This window comes from Callospermophilus lateralis, chromosome 11 (assembly GCF_048772815.1).
Source record: "Callospermophilus lateralis isolate mCalLat2 chromosome 11, mCalLat2.hap1, whole genome shotgun sequence".
Classification (NCBI taxonomy): Eukaryota; Metazoa; Chordata; class Mammalia; order Rodentia; family Sciuridae; genus Callospermophilus; species Callospermophilus lateralis.
The window spans coordinates 23,564,044-23,590,957 of record NC_135315.1 but is presented as its reverse complement, the minus strand read 5'-3'; the positions used below and the strand labels follow the sequence as shown (position 1 = coordinate 23,590,957).

General features: G+C 52.8%; 1 protein-coding gene across 1 annotated transcript; it reads right to left on the bottom strand.

Moving 5' to 3' along the window:
* Positions 1–295: 295 nt before the first annotated feature.
* On the bottom strand, positions 296–12,305 carry Tbx21 (T-box transcription factor 21). Its single transcript, XM_076870766.2, has 6 exons — positions 11,815–12,305; positions 3,105–3,259; positions 2,667–2,788; positions 1,860–2,018; positions 1,652–1,713; positions 296–1,443 (listed from the first exon to the last, which is right to left on the bottom strand). Exons 1-6 carry the CDS (start codon positions 12,303–12,305, stop codon positions 825–827), a joined length of 1,608 nt encoding a protein of 535 aa, XP_076726881.1. The 3' UTR covers positions 296–824.
* Between the last annotated feature and the right edge of the window lie 14,609 nt (positions 12,306–26,914).

The following is a 26,914-nucleotide window of genomic DNA, read 5'->3' as shown; positions in this document are numbered from 1 at the left end:
CTTCAGGTTTCTAGCCAGTACCCCAGAAATGAAAACCCACAAAAAAGGTATGCTAGACCAGCCATCCCCAGATGAGTCCCCCAACCTGGCATGGAAGCAGGACACACTTAAACAGTTTCATGTTTATTTTCAGAAAGTGATGAACACAAAGAAATACATCGAGACACCACTCTCTGTGCAATAAATAGCTTTCCCCATCAAAAAAAAAAAAAAAAAAAAAGACAAGGAAAAAGCACGTGCACATACAACCACCACAAACAGGACCTCGCTTGGCAAGATGTGAACTGTCCCCCGCCCCAGCCCCTTCCTCTCTACTGCTCTGTCTTGTCTCCAAGCAGGTGGGGCCCCGGCCAGCTGCCCATTCACCTGAGTCCTCTCCCTGGCCCTGGCTGGGCAACTCCATGTGTCTTTATTTTCAGATCAGGGATTAATACACTCACAAATAAAGCCACTGAAAGCGACTCCACAAAGAAGCAGAGCTGGCCTTCCCCATCTGAGCCTCCCACCCCACCAGAAGCCACAAAGCTCCTTTGTGTCCAAGACCTTGTGCCTGTTTTCTGTTCTCCATGGGACCAACAGCGAGAAGCAGCACCAGGTACATGACCGTATTTTGGGGCAGAGGAAGGAGCAGGCGACACTCCTCTGACATTTCATTGTGGAACAGGAAGTGAACCCCAGAATCCTTATGGGCCCACCTCTTCCCCAACTATATGGAGAAGGGACCGAGGGAGCCGGGGTCTTCTCCACCCTGCGTCTGTGATGGGGTCGGTTGGCACCCTCCAACCTACCAACACTGGATCTGTTCATTTCTCCCCGTCTTGGGCTCAATTTGGAAAATAGCTATAAAACTGGCTTTCGGCTTCCTTATCAAAAGGAGAAGGGGCCCCAGCAGGAGAGGAGCTGTCACCACTGGAAGGGTAGGGGGACACCCGCCTCCTCTTAGAGTCTCCTTCGCCCAGTCCTGAGTCACTGGGCTCTGGCCGGATGGGGGTGACTTCGGTCCACAGCGAGGGGGAGCCCTGGTCCTCTGGCCCCCGCCCCTCAGAGGCTCCTGAACCAGGTTCCATGGGCAGAGTCCGCATGGGGCGAAACCAGCCAGCTGGGCCCATCTTTGGAGGGTACTGGGGAGCCACAGGCCAGCCAGCTCCAGGTGCCAGGACCTCCTGGCCTCGATAGTAGGACACGGTGGGCCCAGGGGCGGAGGGCAGGAATGCGGGCTTCATGCTGACTGCTCTGAACTCAGCCTCATAACTGTGGTCCCGGGGGGCCCCCAGCCAATATGGCTGGGATACCATATCCTTGGCCTGGCCAGGAAGCTCAGGGTAGAAGCGGCTGGGGACGGGATACTGGTTGGACAGGAGAGGTGAGTAGGGGTCTCCTCCAAGCAGTTGACAGTTGGGTCCAGGCGGGGAGGGGACGCTGGTGTCAACAGATGCATACATGCTAAGAAGAAAATTGAAAGGAAGATATGAGTCACAAACACAGCCAGTCACCTAGGTTCCGCCTGGTATACCACGTCCTTTCCCTGACCCTCCCTTCCTTGGTCTGCCCACCCTCCAGCACCCTCCCTACCCTCCAGGGCAGAGAAAGCACTAATCTAGAGTTTCATTTCTGGAGGGACCAAAAGTGAATTGAACTCGGTGGCACTTACGACTCAAAGTTCTCCCGGAATCCTTTGGCAAAAGGGTTATTATCAATTTTCAGCTGAGTGATCTAGAGAGAGGGGAAAGAAGAGTCACCCAAAGCTTGAGTCTGGAGCCTGAGAACTTCCAAAATCCCTCCCAAGGAAGACTACCAGCCCCAGTGCTGTCCCTCTGCCCTATCCCAGGCTCAGGCCCCCATGGCCTGGGCAGCCTCACCTCGGCGTTCTGGTAGGCGGTCACCGCAATAAACTGGGTTTCTTGGAAAGTGAAGATATGTGTGTTGGAAGCGTTGCAGGCAGACTCCGGCTCGCTGTCGTTTACCTCCACTATGTGCAGCCGGGGCTGGTACTTATGGAGGGACTGCAGCACGATCATCTGAGGAGGGAGTCAGGTGATGGTGGGTGGGGAGGGAGTTTGATGAATCCGCTCCCTCTGCGGTGGCCTTAGGTCTGGATGCACAGCCCTGTGGAGCCCTCCTCTCCCATCAACGACTGGCCCTACCATGAGACTAGAAGGGCTCTGAGGTCATCTTGTGCCCTCCCCTGCCCTACCCCCAGGTAACTTCTTTCAGGTCTTCCAAATCCAGTTGCCTACATCTTTGGGGCACCAGTTCTAGACTCCCGCGCCATTCATTTCCCATTCCCAGAAGTCCACTGTGATCAAGAGATTAGCACAAGAGGGCCTTTTTGGGATAAGTGCACAGGATTTCTCAGTATGGAAATACTCTGTATACATACCCTGGGATACTGGGACTGACTCTAGGCCCATCTGAGTGACAAATCATGGCAGCCTGGGACTCCTTGAAGAGGTCCCCAGGTTGGCTTGGCCTGTGTTGGCCTGAATGTGACCCCCACCTAGATTCAGCTTCCTCCCATCTCATCTTCCTCCCCACATGGATGGGAAAGAACTAGAATTGAGAGGAAGGAAAGGGACTCTTCCAGAACAGAATCCCCCCCCACACCCCTCCTGTGGTCTAGGAGGTAGCAGATTCCAGGTGGGTGGCTTCCAGGGTGGAGGTCCTACCTGGGTCACGTTATTGGAGGCTCCCTTGTTGTTGGTGAGCTTTAGTTTCCCGAATGAAACTTCCTGGCGCATCCAGTGGGCTCCAGTGTTGGGGGAATCTGGGTGGACGTACAGACGGTTCCCTGTGGACAGTTAACCTCTTAGGTAAGCAGGCCCCCAGGGCAGACCCTTGGTGATGTGGAGCTTTCCCCGCTCTGAAGGGGAGAAGAATATAGGGAAAGTACCAGACAGATCAGGGCAGGGGGACAGCTGTGGCAGAGAACTGAGCAGGGGACAAGCTAGGACAAAATAGAAAAGTGAAGACAAACACAAGATAGAGCGGGGTGGGAAGGGATGTGGAATTCAGTCCTCCACGCCAGGGACAATGGCTTGGGGATCCACCAGGGGGCGCCCGCTCTTGGAGAAAAAGCAAGCCCACGGCTCCCTAGGGACACATACCTGGCATGCTGCCCTCAGCCTTTCCACACTGCACCCACTTGCCACTCTGATACCGCCAGTGATGCTGGTCCACCAAGACCACATCCACAAACATCCTGTAATGGCTGGTGGGTTCCAGCCCAGCCACAGTGAATGACAGAAATGGGAACATCCGCCTGCAAGAAAGAGAGCGCCCGAGGATCCATCAGCCCCCGCTCTCTGCCAGTCACCTGTGTGCACCTGGGGTGCTGGAGCCAGCCTCCACCCGCTCACCACAGCCAGCAGGAAAGGGTTCAGTAAGTTTGCCAGTCAGTTGTTAAATACAACCATAATTAAAATTCAATTGTATAAATTTACAATTAAATACATTTGATGAAAATCCAAGGTAACCCATACTGAGAAATCATCACTTCCCATTACTTTACTAACTCTTGAGGTGACTTATGCCTATTGTACCCATGCAGTGAAGGTACAGAAGGTGGCGTGCTGCGCATCTCCCCCCAACTCCATGTTCAACTACCTACATTGGTGGCATGAAATCAGCCATAGTAAAATATTTATATGAGGATCAACAAGTATAGAGTTTGCTTTTTTTGGTGGGGAGGGGTACCAGGGATTGAACTCAGGGGCACTTGACCACTGAGCCACATCCCCAGCCCTATTTTGTATTTTATTTAGAGACAGGGTCTCACTGAGTTGCTTAGCTCCTCGATTTTGCTGAGGCTGGCTTTGAACTTGCGATCCTCCTGCCTCAGCTTCCCAAGTTGCTAGGATTATAGGCATGTGCCATCACACCCAGCAGAGTTTGCTTTTCTCTCTCTCTCTCTCTCTCTCTCTCTCTCTCTCTCTCTCTCCTTACCTTTCTGCAGGGGGGCAGGGATTGAGCCCATTCTCACATGCTAAGCAAACTCTCTTCCACTAAGTTATACCCCCAGCCCAAGGACTTTTTAAAACATTTTCCTTTCAGAGGTCTCTAACCTTAAGGTGTTTCCTAGGAGGGGCAAAGCCGTAATTTATAGGCCATTCCCAGCAGGTCCTTGTACCTCAGTCCCCATCCATCCTCTCCACTGTGACTCTTCCCACTCTGTGCAACGTGCTCCTAGCCCCAGGGCACCCACCCACAGGCCGTCCTTGTCCCACACTCCTGGGCCTGACATCTGTACACGTAGTACAACCTGCCCCAGGCCTGGATCTTCAGAGAAGCAGCTATCATCCTAGGTGGACAGGAAGCTTCCCAACCCCCTGAAAGAAGGTCAAGGTCTATCAAACATAAGTCTTCATGCTCAAAATCTTGGTTTCCCAGGAAAAGCAGAGGAAGTTAGGGGCTGGGATGCTGCAGTATCCCCCACCGTGCCAGAGTAAAGATTCAAAAAGCAAACCGTCTCCTGCCACCCCTGTCTCTACCACTTCCACCATCACTACTCCCATCATCACCATCGTTCCACTACCACCCCATTGTCACAACCACCGTCACCCTCACCACCATCTCATCACTACAACCACCACCAACAGCACCATCGGGACAGCTGCCACCTCCATGATCACCATTCCAACCACGCTCCCGCTAACCACCACCTCCACCATCACCACAACACCACTTCACCTTCCCAAAAGACACCACCTCTGGGGGCGCCAAGGCCATCCATCACCAGCTTGAATGGATGAACCTCTGTCTTCGAACCCAAGCAGGAAGAGCAGGGCTGTCAGAAGCGCCTTTCATGCCCACACACCTCCTCCTCCCATGGAAGTCCTGTAGCATGAGGTTTCCTGGCCGCTGAGTCAGGAAACCTGGGGAGGGAAAGTTCCAGGGGTCAAAGTACACTTTGGGGTGGGTCCTAGTCCCATAACCAGAACCCTGACAATCTTGGGAAGGTCTCCTAGGAGGCTGCTGTCATATTCCTGTCTTCCCCAGACCCCTGAGCTGAGAAAAAAGAAATTTCTTGGCCCCATAAGCTTGGAAGAGTTAATTCCCAAACTAAAGCTTAGTTTTCTTCACCCATAAAATAACTCCTGTTCATTTTTCCTTTGAAAATTGTTGAGAAGCTCAAAAAAATATGAAACTCAGCTCATTTCTCTCCTGTCCAACCTCCATCCCACCTTCTCCTAGGCCCAGAGTTCTCAAAGCTCCCTGGCCTTGGAAGATCCTGAGCAAAGAACAGAGACCTGGTTCCAGGCTCTGGGCCCCAGGGGCTCAACAGGCCAGTTGCCTGGAGGAATCAAAGTTGAGGGATTAGGCATTGAACAACCTGGAGAGAGAGAATACTCTGAACACATTGCTCTCATCAGTTCAATATGCAGTGGTGGGAAGGTCACTCAAATATTTCCTATATTGTAACTGGTTCCCTAGTCAAACTTGTAGGAATAAAGGAATCGAAGAGAACATTTTTATTTTTAGTGCTGGGGATAGAATCCAGGGCCTCACACATACTAGGCAAATGCTCTACCACTGAACTATAAACCCAGCCCAGAAATCCACTTATTGAGCCTCTACTTATACACCAGCCAGTTCATCAAGCCAGTCCTTGAGATATAAAATGTTGTTTCCAATTTTATATTTGAAGAAACTGGGGCTTGGAGAAATTTGGAGACAGCCCCCCCCCCCCCCCCGTTTTGTTTTGATAACAGGGATTGAGCCCAGGGGTGCTTTCCCACTGAGCCACATCCCCAGCCCTTTTTTATATTTTACCTAGAGTCAGGGTCTTGCTAAGTTGCTTAGGGCCTCGCTAAATTACTGAGGCTGGCTTTGAACTCACAATCCTCCAGCCTCAGCCTCCCAAGCTGCTGGGATTACAGGGGTGTGTCACCACGCCCAGCTTCCATCATGCTTTTATTACAAATAGCCGGAAATGGAGAATACACAGATGGCAAGCAAAAGGGAGAGGAAAACGGAGGTCCTGGTTTCACCCTAAAAGTGCAGAATCACCACCAGTTGGAATCTCTAAGTCACCCTCTAATTTACATGACACTTGTCTGGAAGGAACCAGGAATGGAGAATGGGTCTGGTACCACACTGAGCCCACCAAACCACTTACCATCCCATCCTCAGAGGACAGAGTCCAAGACCACAGTTCCTCTGCTGCCCCTAAGAGCCAGCCTGCCTCAAGATGGTCCACAAGGTAGCGGTTACATGCTCCACCTCACAGTTTTCAAATGCAAATTAAAATAACAAGTAAACAGAGTTTTTGTCAGTTGTGTTTTTAAAGATTGATAGCATCTACTGCTTAGGAAGCTGCAGGAAAGAGGATCCTCTCAGAAACTACTGGGGTATAAACTGGGATCACCTTTTAAGAGTGTATTCTGGCCAGGAGTGGTGGAACACACTTTTAATTCTAGTAGCCCAGGAGGCTGAGACAGGAGGATGGCCGGTTTGAGGCCAGACTCAGCCATTTGGTGAGGCCCTAAGCAATTTAGTGAGACCCTGCCTCAAAATAAAAAATAAAAAGGGCTGAGGATGTGGCTCAGTGGTACAGTGCCCCTGGGTTCAATCCCCAGTACAGAAAACAAAAACAAAAACAACAAAAAAAAGAGAGTATTCTGATAATGCCTTGTACTTTCCAAAATATCAAATGTGCTCAGGCTTCAAGGCCTCATTTCCCACCAACCTCAATTCAACATAATAGAAATCAGCTAGCCACTGGCAGACAGCTGCACCAAAAAGCAAAATGGAGCAGGCACAGTGGTATGTGCCTGTCATCCCAGAATCATTTGAACCCAGATGTTTGAGGCCAACCTGGGCAACATAGGCAAGGTCCTCACTTAAAAAAAAAAAAAAAAAGAAAGAAAAAGAAAAGAAAAGAAAGAAAGAAAAGAAAAAAAAGTTGCTTGTATCTGCCCCAAGAGAAAGGAAGCCAGTCAGCCTAACAAAAAGCAGTCTTAAGCCTAAAAAGATTATTTTGTCTTATTTTATTTTATTTTGTGGTGCAGGGATGCACTATCACCAAGCTCATCGCCAGCCCTCTTTATTTTTTATTTTGAAACAGCATCAAGGTGGGCGCAGTGGCGCACACCTGTAATCTCAGTGACTCATGAGGCTGAGGCAGGAGGATCACAAGTTCAAAGCCAGCCTCAGCAATTTAGCAAGGCCCTAAGCAAATCAGTGAGACCCTAATAAAACATAAAAATAAACAAGCAATGGGGATGTGGCTCAGTAGCTAAGTGCCCCTGGGTTCAATTCCTGGTACAAAAAAAAAAAGGCTTAATAAAACAGCATCTAAGTTGCTGAGGTTGGCCTTGAACTTGAGGGTCTCCTGCCTCAGCCTTCTGAAGACCTGGAATTACAGGTTTGCACTACTGTGCTCTGCTTAAAATTTTTTTTAAAAAAATTGAATTTAAGATCCAAAAAGTGCTGGAAATTGGGAATGTGAAGAAAAGAAAATCGCAACGTTTACCGGGTTAGAAGGGACCATGTGGGACTGAAATTGTTGTTTTGCCAACTCCTAACTTTCCATACACAAACGCAAATGCAAATTGAGCTACTTAACAGCAGAGCTCCCCAAAGTTATCTTAATTATAATAATCAACCAATCACACCCAGATAAGTGGGGATTACCAGCAATTAATACATACCCACACACCCACAGAGACCCGGCCTCTCTCCCTCTACTAAGAATGTCTACCATCAGCTATTATACACTTGCCAGCACATTCACAACACACACACTCCACATAGAAACCCAAGCACAAGTCTGTGTGTGGCACTAGCAGGCTGCCCAAAGTCTCCACAAACCCAAAAACTTAAACTTAAAAATGGGCCCATCCGCCATTTTGTTCTCAATTCCCCGCTCCAAGCCCTACCTGAGCTGCCTTGACCAGGCTCCCCACAAGGATTCATTCTCTGCTCCCATCTATTTCCACCCATGGGTGACAGTATGACTGCTGCTGGTCCAAACCAAGGAGTAGGGCTAGAGTGGGTGGGAGAGGGAGGATCTGGGACGAAGTGAGTCAACTCAAGGCTGAAATGCTGCAGGGCTGTGGGTAGGCCTGGGGTGGAAGAATTTTTCAAAAAGAAAGAAGGCTGTGGGTGATGTGGTGGTGACTGGGAGGTCACTAGAATCCACAGGGGGACAGGCCAGCTTGGCAAAGCAGGAGGACAGAAAAGAAGCTGTTCTCTGAGCCCAAAATTTGGAAGCTAGAAGAAATGGTCACAGACTTCCCAGATCACCAGAGTCCAAGCTGAGATATGGGGCCCTTGCTGGGCTGGTGGGACTGAACTGGGGTGGTGTGTCTTCTGTCTCCCATCCTGAGCATGGGGCCCTGAGGCCTGATCCAAAGGGAGCTGTGAAAGGAAAAAGTGAGGAGCTACTGGGACCCAAAGGAGCCCCTTAGAATAAGTCCAATAATGTGAGAATGTAAAACACACCAACTTGCACATGTTTATGAAATGACAAAGGAAGCTGGGTGACATTTAGTTATTTATTTTCAAGTTTGCTAATGGTATTGTGTTAATTTTTTTTTAAGATCCATTTTTTACAAATGTGTAGAGAGCCTACTAATTACTACTATGTTACTAATACAGCTGTAGACAAGTTGGAGTGAGTGGAGATAAAGAAGAAACAAGCTGGGGACAGTGGCACATACCTATAATCCCAGCTACTCAGGAGGTTCAGACAGGAGGATTGCAATTTCAAGGACAACCTCAGCAATTTAGCAACTTGTCTCAAAATTTTTAAATATTTGAAAGGGCTGGGGATGTAGCCCAGTGGTAAAACACCCCGGGTTTAATCCCCACTACCACAAAAAAGAAAAGGAAACAACAAAATTGGACCTGTACTGACGACTCTTGAAATTGGATGATGGGTACATTTTTCAGTCTACTTTTGTATATAGCAGGGTTGTTTTTTTTTTCTTTCCTATAGTACTGAGTATTTAACCCAAGGGTGCTTTACTGCTGAGCTACATCCCCAGTCCTTTTTTTTTTTTTTTTAAGAGAGAGAGAGAGAGAGAGAGAGAGAGAGAGAGAGAGAGAATTTTAATATTTAATTTTTAGTTTTCGGCAGACACAACATCTTTTGTTTTGTATGTGGTGCTGAGGATTGAACCCGGGCCGCACGCATGCCAGGCGAGCGCACTACCACTTGAGCTATATCCCCAGCCCCCAGCCCCAGACCTTTTCAGTCCTTTTTCTTTTTTATTTTGAGACTCAAGTTGCTTACAGCCTCACTAAATTGCTGAGGTTGGCCTCAAACTTTTGATCTTCCTGCCTCTGCCTCCCAGGTTGCTGGGATTACAGGCATCCACCACTGCACCCAGTTTATAGTGGGCTTTTTTTTAATATATATTTTTAGTTGTTAATAAACTTTTGTTTTATGTATTTATATGCGGTGCTGAGAATCGAACCCAGTGCCTCACACATGCCAGGCAAGTGCCCTACTGCTGAGCCCCAGCCCCAGCCCCTATAGTAGACTTTTTCATAATTTGAAAAAAAAAAAAAAATGTAGTGGGCATGGTGGCACATGCCTGTAATCCCAGTGACACTGGAGGCTGAGAGAGAGGATTGCAAGTTCAAGGTCAGCAACTTAGCGAGACCCTTAAGAACTCAGTGGTGCCCTGCCTCAAAATAAAAAATAAAAACCGCTGGGGATGTGGCTCAGGTTAAGCATCTTTGGGTTAAAAAAAAAAAAAGTAAGTTTAGTACGTGCAAAGCCTTTGGTTCCATCCCCAACACACACACACACACACACAAAAAAAAAAAAAAAAAAAAAAAGAAGAAGAAGAAGAAGGAAAAAAAGTCTATAGATTTAAAAGGGAGACCAGACAAATGAGAATAGATGGTGATCCGCACTTAGAAAATCCCCCTGAAGGACAGAAAGACACTGGTCCAGCTCCAGCCAGATCCCTGAAGTTCTGGCCGATGCTCCATTCACCCCAGCCCTCCAGACTGGAGCTGCAGAGGCCTGACAGTGCCATGGGGAGACCCTGGCCAGGCCTCGTTGGGAGACCTTGCCGACCATACAACAAGGCAGAGGGTTAGGAGGCCCCACTTCTGATCTGCTGTGTGTTGGGGTGCAAGCACTAGCTATCTGTGCACTTCTCAACAATAAAATGGGGAGACTGCTTGGCCCACCTAAAGACACAGTGAAATAATGGAAGTGAAAATACTCAGTGCATCAAGAAAGGCCTTCAGACTGCATGGGTGGCCGTTTTTTACTGGTGGCTATGGGGGTTTGAAGAAGGAAACCCAGGCAGATTCCCTCTGGGCTCTGGTGCCAGCTCTGCCAGCAATGGGTGTCTGTGTAACCTCTGAAGTGTCTCTTGATGTCTCTGGGTCTGTTTCCCTGTCAGTGCAGTGGGAAGGTTGTACGCATCTTCTGGTTCCTTGCAATTCAGACGCATTGGGATCAGAAGCCAGGGACACTCAGAGAGAGAGACTGGGGTTGAGAAGATGGAGCATTATCAAAGGCTGAGCCATAATAGAAAGTGCCACCTTTCCTGGGTTCATCTCAAGGAAAGAGGCCCAGCTCAGCAATTTAATGCCTGGTCCCTCAATCCCAGGGCACTCACAGAAACCGTCTGGAGGGAAAATGAAGATGTTCTAGCGGTGCCTAGATTGAATACCCACCCCGGGGCCCTGCGTGGCCTTCCCCCTTTCCCTCCTAGGCCTCACTCTTGGTATCTACTCTTCAGCACCTCAACCTGGGCCCCAACATCCAGGCCCACCAATGACACAGCCTCTGCACAGGAGCAACTGGATGGTTCCCCCTGCCCCTGCCCTGGGAAGGGTGAGTCCACCTTTCAGACACGCAAGGCCCACTCAGGGTGTTGCTTACTAAACAATCACCACACAAACTGCAAGTTTCTCTTTCTTTCCTCACTCAGAGGCTCTATGCGGAAGCAGCACCCTCAACCCCTAATCCTCATGCTGGATTCAGGGGTTCAGGACCATGGAGCCAAGGGGCTCCCCCATCCAAGGGGCTGAATTAATGACTATCTGGGCAGGGGAGTGAGCAGGTTTTCAGGGGCTAGTCCCAAAGGGTGACACCTGCATGGGCCCTAATTGAGTTTCACCTGCTTAGGCCCGGGTGCCTATGCCTAGAGGGACCTGTACCCCCAATAAGCTTCACTGTCCCTCTTCTTCTCCCCCCCCCCCCCCAACACACACACTCAAGACATATGATCTCAAAGTAAGGCCGGAAAGGAAAGTTGGCCAGGGCTTCTCCATGTCACCAAATCCCAGCCTCCCCCCACCCCCACCAGCACCAAGATTGCCCCAGCACACAGCAGCAAAAAAGTGAAGTGGGTGGCTGGACACGGCCGACCCAGGAGAAAGAGGGAGAAGGCCGGGATGTCGATCCCAGCGATCTAGTTTCCCACACTGAGGGGCTAAGAGGAGCCTTGCCCCGCAGGCTCAGTCAGAGTGTCTGCTTCTCTCTGTTTGCTGCAACCCCCAGTCAGGCAGAGGGCTGGGCAGGGGCGCGCACCAACACTGGATGAAGCCAGAGGTACCTCTTCCCCTCCACCAAGGTAACTTCTTGCGCGCACACATTTCCTTTTTGAGTTCTCTAGCTGTTGGCGAAATTCCCCGGGCTAAACCGACCCCCTAAGAGCTTTCCCCGTCCTCACTACAACCCCATCCCCTGCCTCCTCAAGCTTAAGCCAAAACTGCAAAGAACACGGACACACTATCGATGTCTAACCAGGGGAAAAGAAAAAGAAAGAAAAAAAAGTCCTTGTTCCGGCCCAGACACAGAGGCTCTCGCCCGCTCCGCCCCGCGAGCTAGCGCTGCTCACTCACCGTCCCTGCTTGGTAATGATCATCTCCGTTTGGTGCTGATTGAACTTGGACCACAACAGGTGGTTGTTGAGCGCGACTCTCAGCTTCCCCGACACCTCCAGCCCCGCAGGCAGCCCGTAGTCTTCGCGCGATCCTGGGTAGAGCCCAGCCCGCGGGTCCGGGGCCGGGTAGCCATCCCCGGGCTGGTAGCTCTCCGTGCCCGCCGGCGGCGGGAAGGGTTCGCCTGCGCAGGGGAAGCCAGCCGCCTGGGGTCGGGGCGGATAGGCGTAGGCTCCGAGGAAGCGTCCGGGCGGAGCCGGCACCAGGGCGCCCCCGGCGTAGGGCGCCCCCAGGCTGCCGCCCCCACGACGGTCGGCCGCGTCCGGCGCGCCTGGCTCCGAGTAGAAATAGCGGTGCTGTGGGTCGGCGCCTGGCGCCCGACCCTCGTCACTCGTCGGCATCGGCTCAGTGCCCGTCAGCATGTCTCTGCAGCCCGGCTCCACGATGCCCATCCGGGGCGGGCTGGGCACCTTCCCGCAGCCGTCGAGGACCCGTCCCTCCCCGCGTGGGGGCAGGCGAGAGGGACGCGGGGGCTGGGGCGGCTGGGACTGCTGGGGCGGTTGGGGCGGCTGGGGGCGGGAACGGGGGCGGGGTGGGGGCCCCACCGGAGCCTGGGCTGGGGCGCCTGGCTCCCGCGCCCGCGTTTGGCAGGCGCGAGGCAGTTACCGGGCTCCCTTTCCAGCGGGCCGCTGTCACTAGCGTCGCGCGGCCTTTGCTGTGGCTTTATGAACCTCTCGGGTCCCCCACCCCACCATCTCGGCCCCGCCCCGCCTCACCCCGCCCCCTCGTGGCTAATACTCTGGCGAATCCTCCGCGGTTGGCCAGGACTGGAGGGCCCCCTGCACAGTGCAGATGAGCGAACCCCAGAGACCTGAAACTCTGCTTGTAGACCTTGCCCTCTGGCAGAATCAATGCCGCCACCTGAAACAACTGTCCATTTCTCTCCCCTCAAACTTCGGGGACATTTCACTCATCCTTGAAAGCTCAGCTCAAGAGACCTCTCCTACAGAAGCCTGTGAGGATGGCCAAGATGGGACTAGCTGGACATTTTCACCCCATTGGCAGGCTCCAAGCTGCCTCAACATAAATATTCAAGAGATAGCTATTGTGCCCAGGCTCTGTGCTAAGTGACTTTGCCTGAAGCTGTTTCCCTCCTTTTCCAACCAGAGGCCGGGGTGGCCTCTGTCTGGGCATCTTGCTCAGAAGCAGACCTAGAACTTGGTGGGCAGCAGGGTCTTTAAAGGGGATTGTCTTCTCAGCCGCCCATACCAGGTTGGCACAGCCCTGGACTCTGCTGAGCAGGGCTAGGCTGGTCAAATCTGCCCCCCCCCCCAAAAAAAAAAAAAAAAAAAACTCTCAAACGTGGGCGCTGGAAGCAGTATTAGGCTACCAGGGCTCAGAGTCCCTGCTTGTGACTCGTGTACACATGACCTGGACAAGTCACTTCCCTTGCCTGAAAATCATCCTCACAGGTCTCAACATGGACTGGGGAAATAAACACATCTGCTTTTGCAAGTGGGGTGCCGTGACACCAGCCAGTATCAGTGTGTAGCACTTTCCAGTCTGGATGGAAAGCCCTTGGAAGAGTTCAGAGTTGGCAGACAGGAAGGAAGCCCAGCACATGCTCTGGTGGCCGCCTCAGCTGATGGCTACAGAGGTGGGTCTTTTTTGATTTTTCTTTTCTGCTACTATAGGCACACTTTTTAACAAAAAGTATTCTTTCTTTCAATGGAAATTAGCACTATTGTGGGTTGTCCTGTGTATAAGGATATTAGCTATACAGAAAAGCAAAAGCTTTATGTAGCAAAGCTACATAAATCTTTCCCAAACATTAGCCCCCAAAGGCAAACAGAATTAACATTTTGGTGGGCATCCCTCCAGGTGTCACTCCTACACAAGGTCTCTCTGTCTCTGTCTTCTGCACACACACAAATACATAACTTTCTATAAACACTGTACATGATGTTTTGTAGTGTTTTTTTTTTTTTTTTTTTCACTCAACAAGGTGTCATGGAATTTTTTTTTTCAAATCAACATGTAGAGATTTACATTTTAAAGAGCGTTTTGAAAACTAAAACAGTTTCATCATGTTAAAGGTTAACCTCTCCTCTCTCCCCCATTCCTGCCAGCCCTAATTCTCCCCTAGGGGCCAGCCCCATTTCTATATTTTTGTCCCAGCCCAACAGGACTTCACCCTGAGGGGCCCATGGGAGCTCTCTGCTCCCAACTAGAGCTGAACCAAGAGGCAGGCTGGCAGGCGAAGGTGAAACTGGGGACCCCAGGAGGCGGGCATGACCCAGGGAAGGTGGGGGAGAGAGAATCAACACATCTCTTGAGGATGGAGACCGGATACATGACAGCACCAGAAACCCAGGTCTGGTCTCCTCCCCTGCCCTTTACCCACATTTCTCCAAGCCTTGAGGAAGGCGGAAGCTTCTGCCTGCTGTTCGAAGTGGGGCAGCATAGCTTGAAAGAGGGTGACCTTGCCCTTGGCCACTTTTTGTAAAACATTAGAGATTTCCGTAAGACTCACCTGAATGATTTCCCCAGGAGACATGAGACTGTGGAATCCTGCCACTTCTTTGGGGGGGGGCACTTTTACTAAGTGGTTGACTGTAGAAGGCCAAATGGAGTCTTGTTGCTCCTCCTCTCTCCCTCTCCTCTTTTTCAGGTCAAGTGGTCCATCCTCCTGCTTCTGAATAGGATGACCTGACTTCCCACCCAGCTTTCCAGAGTAGGAGGGGTTATGAATCTCAGAATCAGGAGGCCCTGGGAACATGTCTCTGGAGGATAAGGGGAACTGGAGTGGTCTCCCTATAACCTAATGGGCTGTAAGAGGGTCTTACAGCCTGTCTCATTAACCCCAGATTCCTCGCCCATCTTCCTCCAATTTCTTCCACCCAAAAAAGAAAGTGCTTGTGAAAAGCGGGGGCTGAGTGGCCCTGGTGTCACCACTGCCAGTCCCGCCCCTCTGCCAGCTTAGGTGAGAAGAACCCTGGCAGTGACACCTCCTCTTCCTGCTGCCACCTCACCCCCTTCCCAGGCCCCAGGGCTGGAAAGGTGGGAAAAAAAGGAGCTAGGAGACAAGGCCCCCTGGGACCTCCTCACTTCTCTTCTAGAACCCCATCTGCTCGCTGAGCATCCAAAGGCCGGCCCCAGTGGGGTGGGAAGGAGAAACACAGGGTGGGGCCTGGGAGTGGGGAGAGAGTCTCCAACCAGCATCAGACTCTAGGAGACAGGCTGGATTGCAAATATGGGGAATAGAATGACTTACCAAAGTCACACACCCCATTTGTGACAGAGTTAACCTTGTACCCTGGTCTCTTGACTCCTGGCCCAGTATTCTTTCTCCAAGAGTCCGGGAGAGTCATAATAATGAGTGAAAGGCCAGGCACAGTGGTGCCCACCTGTAGTCCCAGCAGTGTGGGAGGCTGAGGCAGGAGGATTGCAAGTTCAAAACCAGCCTCAGCAACTTAGGGAGGCCCTGTCTCTAAATAAGAAATAAAAGAGCTGGGGGTATGACTCATTGGTACAAAGCCTTTGAGTTCAAACCCTAATAATAATAATGATAATAATAATAATAATAATAGAAAGCAGAAAAGAAGATTGCCCCTGCACCCCTACTTCGGCACTGGCTGGCTCACCCCGCTGTCCTCTAAAGTGTTCTAAACTTCCTTTTGAACAAGTTGCTTCCTATCAAGATTCAAAAATTATAGGTGCTGCCCTGAGGTCACACGGCACTGCTCTGCCCCTGCTCCACACTGTGCCAGGAAGCTTCTGGAATGTGGATTTCTGGGACTTGCCACTGGAGATTCTGATTCCCAGGCCTGCAGCGGAGCCAGAATCTGCACATTTTAGGGTCTGGGTGAAGCTGGGCACCAGAGGCTCGCAGCCCCCTCCCACTGGCCTCTCCTACCTCCAGGTCGGGCCTGCGGGTCACTGCAGGGTGGTGCTGCAAGGTGTAAGGAGGATGATGACAGTTGAAAAGGGCAGCCACAGGCGCTGGACTTCTTTTTCAACGCTGAGGACCAGATGATCCCCCGCCAATCCACAAGGCGGCTTGAGGGCTGAGGTCCCCTCTGGAGACCTGGAAACCTCCTGGGTGGGCTCATACTCAGCTAGGGCTGAGAGGCGAGATGAGGGGGTTGGGGAGGGGACAGACAGCGGGTGGCGGACACTCAGAGCACAGGGCGCCAGGACCCAGGATTTCTGCCCTCCAGCCTTGGAGGCTTGAAAGGGGGGCGGGTGGAGGGTAAGGTGTATGGGGAAGAGAAAGCAAAGGGAGAACTTCAGAGTGCATTTCTGAAAGAGATTCAGAGATGGAGAGGGACAGGGACCACAAATTTGGACACCCAGAAGGGGACTCATGAGAAATGCAAGAGAGAAGAAAGGGAGAGAGACGCCCCACCTGTGAAAGGGAGGTCCACAGAGGCTGGGAGGCTTTGAGGCACCAAAGGCCATGCAGAGGGGAATGGGGTAGACGTAGTAAACTGGCTGGATTGGAAGCCCAATTCCAACCCTCGCTGGCTGTTTGACTTAGTGGAGTATCTTAACTTCTCTGGTTTCCTTGTCAGTAAATGGAGCTAATTGATCTTCTGCCAGGACTAATTCTGTCTGTAAAGGTTGAGGGGCTCTGTCCTAAGGCAGGAGCAAAACAGAGGAGCAGGCTGAGCTGAACTGTCCCTCTTTCCTCTCCTCCCAGCTACCTGATCTTCCCTTCTTTCCCTCTGACTCACAAGCTTATCCATAAAGGGTCCCTCCAATCCATCCCCCAGTCTCCACATAGGGCCTTGAGCCAAAAGAGAACCCTTCTGTTCAGAAGATGCCATCGCAAGAGGAGACAGGCCTGTCTCTGACGCCTGCATACCATTCCCTGGAGTCTCCAGTGCTCAGGGCTGGGATAAATCAGACCCTGTGGACTCTGGGGTCACAAATGAATGAGGATTAGTCTCCACCCTGAAAGAGGTCCTGTCAAGGTGACCCAGGGGCCATCGTTCTCCAGTCCCTCTGCCCACTGCCCCTCAGGTGTGGACTCACAACACGCCCACCTGTGCACACGCATCATGCCCACACGTGTGAACACACTCGCACATGGAGAAATCCCCGTGGTCCAGTCCCTCAGCCCTACCCCTTGCTCCTGTCCCTCATCCAGCCTCCCAGGGATCCTTGGGGCACCTGACTCTGCCCGTCCACCAGCCCTGAACCCCCACCCCCACCCAGGCCCAGACTGCCAGACCTTCACCAGGCATGGCCGGAACCATCGGATTAACAGCCAGGGAGGGGTAAAGGAGTGACAGCACCTGTAGATGCCCCCCCCTCCCCTGCAGTGACAGCTGCAGGAGTTCTGAGTCCCAGCACCCAGCACCAGGTGGTCAGTGTGAACACAGAATAGAGAGATGATCCCAAGGTCAAGGGCTCCAGGCTCACATCCCCAGGTCGCCCTTGGGAGCTCCGAACACTGCATTGTCCCAGCTAGAAGCCCCTTGTCCTCTGACTCCAGATGACACCTGAGCCTGCACTTCAGTCCCTCTCACCCACCATGGGCATCCTCTCTGATTTTCCATCCTCTCTAGATCTAACTGCTCCACCCAGCTCCTCACATAAGACCCTCACCCCACACACCTCCCCAAGTGGTGTGCAGGGAGACTATGGCTCCCACTTAATGTTTCAAGGGACATTAAGACGTTGGGCACTTGAATACCTCTGTCATCGTGGGGACATGCCAGAGTATGCTTCAGGGAGGCCCTGGGGAGAGGCTGTGCCCCCCCTTCCTGGGGAATCTCAGCAGACAGGCCTTTAATCTCAGACAGGAAGCAGGGTCTGGTTACCAAGTTGGGGGGGTGCCCAGGGCTTTGGGTGAAGGGAGCTGGGGGAGGAGGGAGGGAGAGAAGCCCCGGGAAGGGGATGGAGGGGAGGGAAGACGGGCTGAGGGGTTAACCCTGTGCAGCCGGGATCCTCCCAGCTCCCATCAGGGAGACTCAGCAAGACATCCTGGCACAGCGATGCTCTGCCTGGCCTCCTGCAAAGCCCCAGGACCTCTGGCCAGAGGACAGCAACAGGCCCCACTTGGCCCCCTCTCTTCAAGGCCTTGCCTACTTCCTGTGAGCCATACTATCCTTGTAGTTCTGCGTCCTCTCATATCTCCCCCCCCCCCCCTGTCTCTGCCATCTGTCTGATTCTCCACCTCTATCCAGGGAGCTGTGTGGAGCTGTGCGCATCCTGAGTGCAGGTTCCCTACCCTCCTCTCCATCTCTGGTCTCCACCTGCTTGAGTCTCCCATGTTTGTGTGGGTATTGCCACATCAGCCAGCCTCATGAGGTCTGTCTAGCTCTCTGTGTGTCTACTGCGTGTCTGTCGTCTGTCTGGAACGGAGCCTGTATTTGTGGGTCTACTCTGGCCTGTCTGTCTCTGGCCTGGGGCCCTTTGGCTTGTCCTGCTGGCTAAAGTTGTGGGTGGAAGGAGGAGCTCCTGTCTGGGGTAGTGGATGAGGTGGCCCAGGGATGGACGCAAGAGGAGGGAAGAGGGAACAGCAGGTGCGTGTCGGGAATGTGAAGGCACAGACTTCCTAATGGTGGACAGCCTGGAGACCCCAGGAGAAAGCCCAGGGGTGCACACGGCAGGGAAGGCACCTCGTCATGGGTGGGTTCAGAGTTGCACATGACACAGAAACAGACTAGAATGGAGAAGACCCAGAAGCAGGCGAATCGACAGGGAGCTCTGGGTTCTAATCCTGGTTCCACCACGAGCCCCAGATAACCTTAGGTTCTCTCCTTCTACCACATTTGTCTGCTCTGTAGAGTGAGTCAGTTGGCAGAGACCATTCCCTAGAATTCTGTGAGAGCCAGAGTGACAATGACATCACTAAATTCAGGGCAGGAGGCTGGTTGACCTTTTGTGTCCCAAAGTCTCTTCCAGTCTAAACCAATAGCCTCTGTGCCTGTGATTCAGCACCACTAGGGGCAGGACAGAGGGAAGAATGGAGGTTAGACAGCAGGAAGGACTTCCTGCCACACAGTAGGAGGGTGAGAGGCCCCAGTGTCTCCTCACAGCAGGCCTCCAGGGCTCCTCTGTTGGGACTGGGGTGGAGGGCAAGGGTGGGGGGGCGCTCCGCAGCTGGGTAATTAGCCATCGCTCTCAGGCCCTGCGGGGAGGGGCTGCTGGACTGAGAAACCAACGCAAAGTGACAGGGGTGGTTTTGACACGCGGTGGAGCTGACGGGCCCAGGGGGCCAGGGCTTTGGTTTGGGGGGGAAAATCCTATCAAATGATTAAAAAATAGGTCAGAGGGAAGAAGCCACAGCCGGCACTGGGCCCTTGGTGAGAACGCAAGTAGCTTCCCCAGGGCTGTGGCCTCACTGGGTGGGGGCTGAGGAGTGTTGGTAGAGGCGGGTGAGCAGGGAGTGGGGACAAGACGGCTGCAGGCCCAGGAGCTGGCTTTCTGCCTCCCCGAGCCTTGTCTCATGGGGACATTTTGGAATTCTACCCACCTCCCATCTTCCTCCTCAAAGGCCAGGCCATGCCACCGCTGCCTAACCCACACCGTGTACACCAAGTCTGTCCCAGAAAATGCAAGACTATTGGCCAATCTGGAAGTTCTTCTTACCTTCTAGCCTTAGGTTAGCCTTCGGTTCCCTTGCTGCAAACGCAGCTTGCTAACTGACCCTATATATCAGAATGGATTCACCCACCACCGCGTCCCCTTTGTCATTCTGCCAACTCCGCATCTTGCTGGGGGTCCACTCTGGCCCTTCAACTTGTTCTGGGAGCTTCCTTTTCCCTCCTTCCCTGCCTTCTTTTTTTTTAAGAGAGAGAGAGAGAGAGAGAGAGAATTTTTTAATATTTATTTATTTTAGTTCTCGGCGGACACAACATCTTTGTTTGTACGTGGTGCTGAGGATCGAACCCGGGCCGCACGCATGCCAGGAGAGCGCGCTACCGCTTGAGCCACATCCCCAGCCCCCTTTCCTGCCTTCTTGACTCTTGCAATGAACACCACAGTGGCCTGGGAAAGGCAGAGCATGAGGAAGCAGGAGCCCCACGGTCCCACGGGTCCAGGACGGTTGATGATCTCTGAGCTCTCAGCAGACAGGGGCTCGGTGCCTGGTCTGTACGGAAATCTGAGATGCCTACTAGTGTGGGGTCCCCTCCCCTGTTCTTCTAGTTGTCCTTCCACAGCTCCCTGCACTGCAGCTCAGTCACCTCCCCTTTTTGAATTCACTGGAACTCACCTGGAGACTGGCACCTGCAACCTGGGAGCGGAAGTGAGGCCTGGGACCCCACACCTCTCTCCTCCTGAATCCCAGGCATGGGCAGAAAGCAGCCCAGCAACCGGTACCCAGAGCAGAGGGACAAACCAGTCACCAGGCTCCCAGCAGCTCCATCTCCAGCTGAGTGGGCACCTGGGTTCCCGTCACCACCATGCTGGGCAAGCACCCAGGGCCATGTTGGGTGTGAAAACGGATTGGCTAGGTCTGACCTTGAGTTTAACCCCACTTACCACCCCAGACACAGATCTGCTCTGACACACAAGTCTGCAATTTCCCCGGGAGCCTGATGTCTGCTGCTCACCCCCCTCAGCTACCCAGCAAGTGTCACAAGGCGTCCTGCCAACCTCCTTCCACCAGGGCCATGGGCAGCTGGCACTCTGTGCAGGGCCCCGAGATGGCTCCTGGACCCATGTCTCTGGCCACAGCAGGTAGAAAGCTGGTGCACTGCCTGTCATTTCCTCCTCCCTATGCCTGGCTTTGTTTCTTTTCAATCACTGGCACCAGATCCTGCAGGCCAGGATTTATGGTCACGCAAGTTCTTAGAAACTGGGAGTAGCTGGGAGTGGAGACACTGGACCCATCTCTTTGCACATCTCTCTCTCTCTCTCTCTCTCTCTCTCTCTCTCTCTCTCTCCACACACACACATTGACCTGGGCTCTCTACTTGAGGTTCAGAGCTCCCAGCTCCCTGCTACCCTGAACATATTGCCACATCTAGCTAGTACTTGGTCTCGTCCCTTGCCTCCATGAGCTTCGAAACTGCAAAACCCAAGTTCTTCTCTTTATTCATCCCTAATGCTGCTGGGGGGGGGGCGCATGGGGTGGGGAGCACATGGGGTGGGGAGCAAGGGACAGGAGAACACTTCCAGACAATGCATACTCTTGTGACATTAGACTTCACAGTGGAGTTGAGGTCAACTGGGCTGGGACCCTTATCTTCATTTTTTTTTTTTAAAGAGAGAGAGAGAGAATTTTAGTATTTATTTTTTTAGTTATCGGCGGACACAACATCTTTGTTTGTATGTGGTGCTGAGGATGGAACCAGGCGAGCGCACTACTGCTTGAGCCACATCCCCAGCCCCACCCCCCTTATCTTCATTTTATGGACAAGGAAACTGAGGTCCCACGATGACCAGCCTGTGCTTGGACCATGCCCTGGGCTGAGGCTCCCTCTCCTGTGTCTAGAAGGTGTTACGTTATTCCCATTTCACTGATGGAAAACTGACGCTGAGGGGTGACACAATTTCCCCAGGCTGTCATGTGCCTCCCTAATCTCTCTCCTTACCAGATGTCCGGGTTCAGAGTCCTCCCTCCACTCTGGAGAAAGGCAGGACCATAGCCTCAGCAGTAACCCTGGGGACATGTGGGGCTTCAGAGCTCCTTAGGTCACCTGCTTAGTGTTCCCCTGTGCTCTGGGAAGTCACTCCTGGTGTCCCAATGTCCTCTCTCACCTCTCACCCCAACTCAGGCCTCCTCTTCTCACTCTCCTGCTGTCCTTTCCTGTCTGATGACCCTGCAGACCTGGACCCCAGCCCTCGGCAACTCTGTCTCCTTTATAGAGCAGGAGGGATGGGAAGCAGGGCTGAGGGGCGGAAAGGGGCAGGGACCGGCTCCATCACAGCCAATGCCAGGCTAGGCATGGGGCGGCAGTGGAGGAAAAGGGGTCCAGACCAGAAGGACAAGCAAGGCCTGGTCTCTGGGTGCAGGAGTGGGAGGCAGGGGCAGTCCCCACTTCTCCCCTTCCCCTGCCCTGGCTATCAAGTCCACTGCCAGACTGGTGTTTCTGAGTGGAGGGGAGCCTGGGCCACTCCTAGGAACAGGGGGATGGTGCCAGGAGTGCCCCCTGCCAGGCGGGGCTGCTGCCCTCCCTCTGCCCCCGCCCCAAGAGATTCATCACACCTGCCTCCCAACAGAACCTGCGCTCTCCCCTCCTGCTTCTCACCTTGGGACCTGTGAGCCAGTGGCTAAGAAGTGGGTGGCAGAGCTGGCTGGAGCTGCCAGCTGCCTCACTCCCTCACTGCCAACCAGACTGTCTGCCACTCTGGGGGTTCTGTCCGCCCCTGCTGCAGCCTCAGCAGTAGCCCTGGGGATATGTGGGATTTCAGAGCTCCTGTTTTGGGTTGGGGAAATGGAGGACCCTGTTTCTGGCTCAGAAGCTTCCCTGAACGTGCCATTCGGTCTTGAACAAACCCAGGGAAGACCTCCAAAAGGATCATGCGAAGCCAGGTGTGGTGGTACACATCTGTAATCCCAGCCACTCAGGAGGCTGAGGCAGGAGGATCCCAAGTTTGAGGCCAGTCTGGGCAACTTAGAGACTTTATGTTAAAATAAAAAGGGCTGGGGATGTAGCTCAATAATAGAGTACTCATGGTTTCAATCTCTGATACCAGCAACAACCACCCAAAAAATCATTTGAGGCAGTGCCTTCCTTGCCCCAGGCTGCAAGTTCTTCCTTGAGTCGAACCTTAATCCCTTGCAGAGGAGTGGAAGAGGACAGAGATGAATCGCAGTTTCTTATAAATCTGGTGGCTTCTTGTTCCCCGACGACAATATAGCGGAGGAGCACTGTGGTTCTGGCTCTGAGTCAGGCCCCTTGCCCGGGCGTCCCCAGTGCCATCTCCCTCCGCCCCGCCGGGACTGGAAAATCAGGCTCATGCTTCTGCTCGAGTCAGTGCTTCCCCTGCTTCCCCTCACCATCTCGCTTTCCCCTAAAGGGAGGTGTTTCTTCGAAGCCGGGGAAAAGTCAAGGGGGCAGAGACCTCGCCAGCCACCGGGAGGCGGGTCTTGGTGGGCACGGGGAGGGGGTGGGGCTACCTGCCTTCCTGTCCCTTCCCCCTGCCGCCTGGCTATCTATCTATCTATCGGGGCTCCCAGCGGGGCGAGGAGGGGAGGTGTCATGCCTCTGGTGCGACTGTGAGTGGCACAAGGTGTCCACACATACGTTCTGTGTCCACATATGCTCTCCATCCCTTCCCAGAGGCGCACGATGGGTGGGTAGCCCTCTCCGGGTACCCCTCCTCTACCTTGCATCCTGGGCATTCAGCAAATTCCTTCTATCTCCTTCCATAAAATGACACCCCACCAGCTTTGGGGGGAAAGGCTGGGGGATTCGGGAGTTTAAGAGGAGGTGGGTTGGGTACACCCAGAAAAATGAGAAGTTTTACTCCATTTATGTATGATGTATCGAAATGCATTCTATTGTCATGTCTAATTAGAACAAATAAAAACAGGAGGTGGGTACTTCCCATCTCAGAAAACCAGACTGACTCCACTTCCTCCCACCAGGGGACCCCCTTGCGCTCCGCTGGTGGGGGGAGGTCACAGAGGTGCCCTGGAGACCTTCAACCTTCCCACCTGTTCCAAGACTCCGAGAGAGACCCGGTGATCAGAAGCCCGCGCCCCAACCCTGGATAAAGGCTGGAGGGTCAGGGGACGGTCTCTTCCCTTGGGGAAACTGGGGGTGACATGGTGAGAAAGGCGGGAGCCAGCAAGCTATAGGATCGCACGTGCCGCCGCGCCCCACACCCCCCGTGCCTGGGGGTGGGGGAGAAGAGAATGAAGGAGCTGAAACAGAAAGAGAGATGGAGAATGAGAGAGAGAAAGGAGGGAAGGAGAGAAACCGAGACAGCGAGAGTCAGACAGAGAGCGCAGGGCAGCGCAGGGCAGCGCTGGGGTGGTGGCCCGGCTGGGTGCGGGTGACCCAGAGTCAGGGTCTAGGTCTGCGTGCTTTCCCCCTTTTCCAGGAGCACTGAGGATGCACAAAAGGTCAGCGAGGACAGAATTCAAGTTTTTCATGTCGGGAAGGGGAAATCGAGGTTTAGTAAGAGCTAGACAAGTTCAGAGTCACCAAAAACCTCTGAGATCCCCTTCCCCGCGCCCCGGGTAAAGCCCACCTCCTGCCTCCCAGGGGGAATCCGGAGGGCGGAAGATGGGAGGCTGCGGCAAGGCAGTTCCAGTGTCCTCTGTGGGCGGGGCTTGGGGAGCAGCAATGGGGAACAGCACCGGGACTTGCCTTGAGGGTATATTTGCATGGCAAGTGCAGGTCTTGCTTTGAGATGTTACAGATCAATAAAAATGGCAAAACTTTCTAAAGGATGCTCTTATGTAACACAGACCAGGGGATGCTGCCTTGGCGCTTCCATCACCAAAGAAGCGAGAAAAGAGATCAGGCCAGGGGTGTTTTAGAGTCCTAGAAGGGAAAAGGAAAGCATCTGTTCTCGGCCCACCTCCACCTGAACTCAAGGTTCACCTGAGTTATCGTCTCCAGACTCTGGGAGGGTCTAGGAAATTAGAACTGTGGAACTCTATTAGTATGCCAACCAGGCTGAGGGCTGGGTGTGTGCAACCTAGTTCCCAGTGTCTGCACCAGTGCTGCCTGAAAGACCACCCGCAGACCTTGGCTCAGAGAGGGGAGGGGACTGTCTCCAGGGCACACAGCCAGTGGGAGCCAGTGGGGGAATTCCAACCTAGGGTTCTGGTCCCAGGCTAAAGCCCCGGCTTAGCTGCCTGGCCCTACAGAGGGAATCCTTTGTGCCCATTTCTGCCCTCAAGTGGCTCTGCTCCCTCTAGAACAGGAGCTGGCCAAGCACAGTGGTGCACATCTGTAATGCCAGCAAACTCAGGAGGCTGAGGCAGGAGGATTGCAAGTTTGAGGCTAGCCTCAGCAACTTAGGCCCTATGCAACTTAGCAAAACCCTGTCTTGAAATAAAAAGTGAAAAGGGGGCTGGAGTTGTGACTCAGTGGTAGAGCGTTTGCCTAACATATGTGAGTCACTGGGTTTGATCCCCAGCACCACATTCAAAAAAATAAAATAAAATAAAATAAAAATAAACAAAAATAAAGGTATTGTGTCCGTCTACAATTAAGAATATTAAAAAATAAATAAATAAATGGCTGGGGATATAGCTCAGTCGGTAGAGGGCTTGCCTCTCACTCTCAGGCACAAGGCCCTGAGTTTAATCCCCAGCACCACAAAAAATAAAAAATAAAAAGCACTGGAGATGTAGCCTACTGGTAAAATGCCCCTGTGTTCAATCTCTAGTACTAAAAACAACAACAGGAAAAAGAAAAAGAAAAAAGAAAAACCTGCAGCTGGAAGAGGCAGGACCGAAAGCAGACTTTGAAGGGAACCCTGGTGTCTGCCACTCCAGCCCGACTGAACTCCAAGTCACTGGGTGAGGAAGCCCAGGAATAATGTACCTCCCTCCTGGGTAACCTGAGCCCCCAAGCCCTGCCCCTCTGCCCTCCGAGAGCTCAGGCCTTACTTAGCAAAAGTCTCCAAAGAAAACCACTTTTCATCCCTACCTCTGACACCTCTAAAAATTTGGGGGGCTAATGGGAGTGGTTTCCAATCTCCTTAGTCATCCTAGGAAGCCAAGCTGAATAGCGGTGACTGATATCCACCCAACCACAAGCCAATTTTGTGGTTTCAGTTTTCAGAAGGAGCAGCAAATACTCTGCCCTGGCAGAGGTGTGGCCTGGGTCCTGGCCCCCAATCAGGCGGGCACTGCACGCCGAGGCCAAGGCTCTGCACAGTGCAACCTGAGACTCAGGAAGACCAGAATGTCCCCACCTCACAGACTCACCTAGAAAGGACAGGGCTGTAATCGCTAGCAATGCTCCCCCCCAACCAAGCACCTCTGGCAACCTCACTTCATCCAGGGCTAGCCCTTTGCCCTTCCCGCCTCTGCCTTTTTACATTTCCATTTCTTCCTTTTTCTTTCATTTCATTTCCATCCTTTTATGTCATTTCATTTTTCTCTTTCTCTTTCTTTCCTTTCCTCCCACATGAGCGACAGGGAAAGAGAGCAAGATTAGCTCTAAGGAAGCTTCCCACTGAGTAAGAGTTTAGAGCATCTCAGAAATAGAAAATGCCAAAATGTCAGAGCCAAGAGGGAAATTAAAACCACCTAGTCCAGTCTTCTCGTGTTTTCAAAGTGAGGAGCAGAGGCTCTGAGTAGGGAGGGAGTCGAGGTTCCCGTGGTGCAGGACAGAGGCGCTGGCCCTTGGCAAGGCTCTCACCACCTGCTGCACCACCCTGCCAGCTGCGGCTCCTCCCTTTTGCCACAGTTTCCACCAAGGACCAGATCCCTTGTCCTTGTGACCAGGGAGAAGAAAGTAAGGAGGAATGAAGAAGCTCAAGGAGGCAGAAAACTGAGGCACAGTGTGTGAGATTTTGGCAGCACCTAGAATTGCCTTGTCCCCTCCCCCCAGAAGCCTACCTGAATTAACTACAGGTGGTCGCCTTGCATACCTAGGGCCTTGGCCATGGCAGAAAGAGAAAGGAGGGAGCAAGAGTGAAAGGGACATGCCCAAGTGCCAGCCACAACTCCTCGCAGCCCTAAGTGACAGGGAATGAGAAGAGGGGACAAGAGGTGGTGTCCAGATAAGAGGGGGTAGGAGTGAAGCTAGGAAAGGGAGGCACCTACTGGGGGAAAGCTTCCCTGATGAGTCATTGCTGCCCAGGTGCAGCCCTCTGGTGGCTTCCAGAGGTGGTGTGCGAGGCTCACCAAGTGATTTCTACAAGGGATACTGAACCGGGGTGAAGGTGTTAGAATTGGCTCATACCTGCTCCAAAGAGCTGTCAGTGTGCGTCTCTTGGTGCTCAGTGCCATCTTAGCAGTAAACTGGAGAACCAGTTGCTAAATATCAGCACACCACTGGGTATGGTCATGTGTCTGTATGTGCATGTGGAAATGCCATAGGTGCATTGGTGTGCACCATTCCCAGGGTCCCTGTGGTACTTGGCACCCAGCCTTTGGCACTGTGATCCTGGGTTTGAGAGAGGTGGGTAC

What these genes read in the sequence shown, in the direction of transcription:
- Tbx21 (XM_076870766.2), bottom strand. Translation starts at nt 12,305, where the DNA reads ATGGGCATCGTGGAGCCGGGCTGCAGAGACATGCTGACGGGCACTGAG. An exon ending in GGCTGAGGGCAGCATGCCAG is followed by an intron (nt 2,789 to 3,104) that starts GTATGTGTCCCT and finishes AACTGTCCACAG; the next exon opens with GGAACCGTCTGTACGTCCAC. An exon ending in TTCCGGGAGAACTTTGAGTC is followed by an intron (nt 1,444 to 1,651) that starts GTAAGTGCCACC and finishes TTTTCTTCTTAG; the next exon opens with CATGTATGCATCTGTTGACA.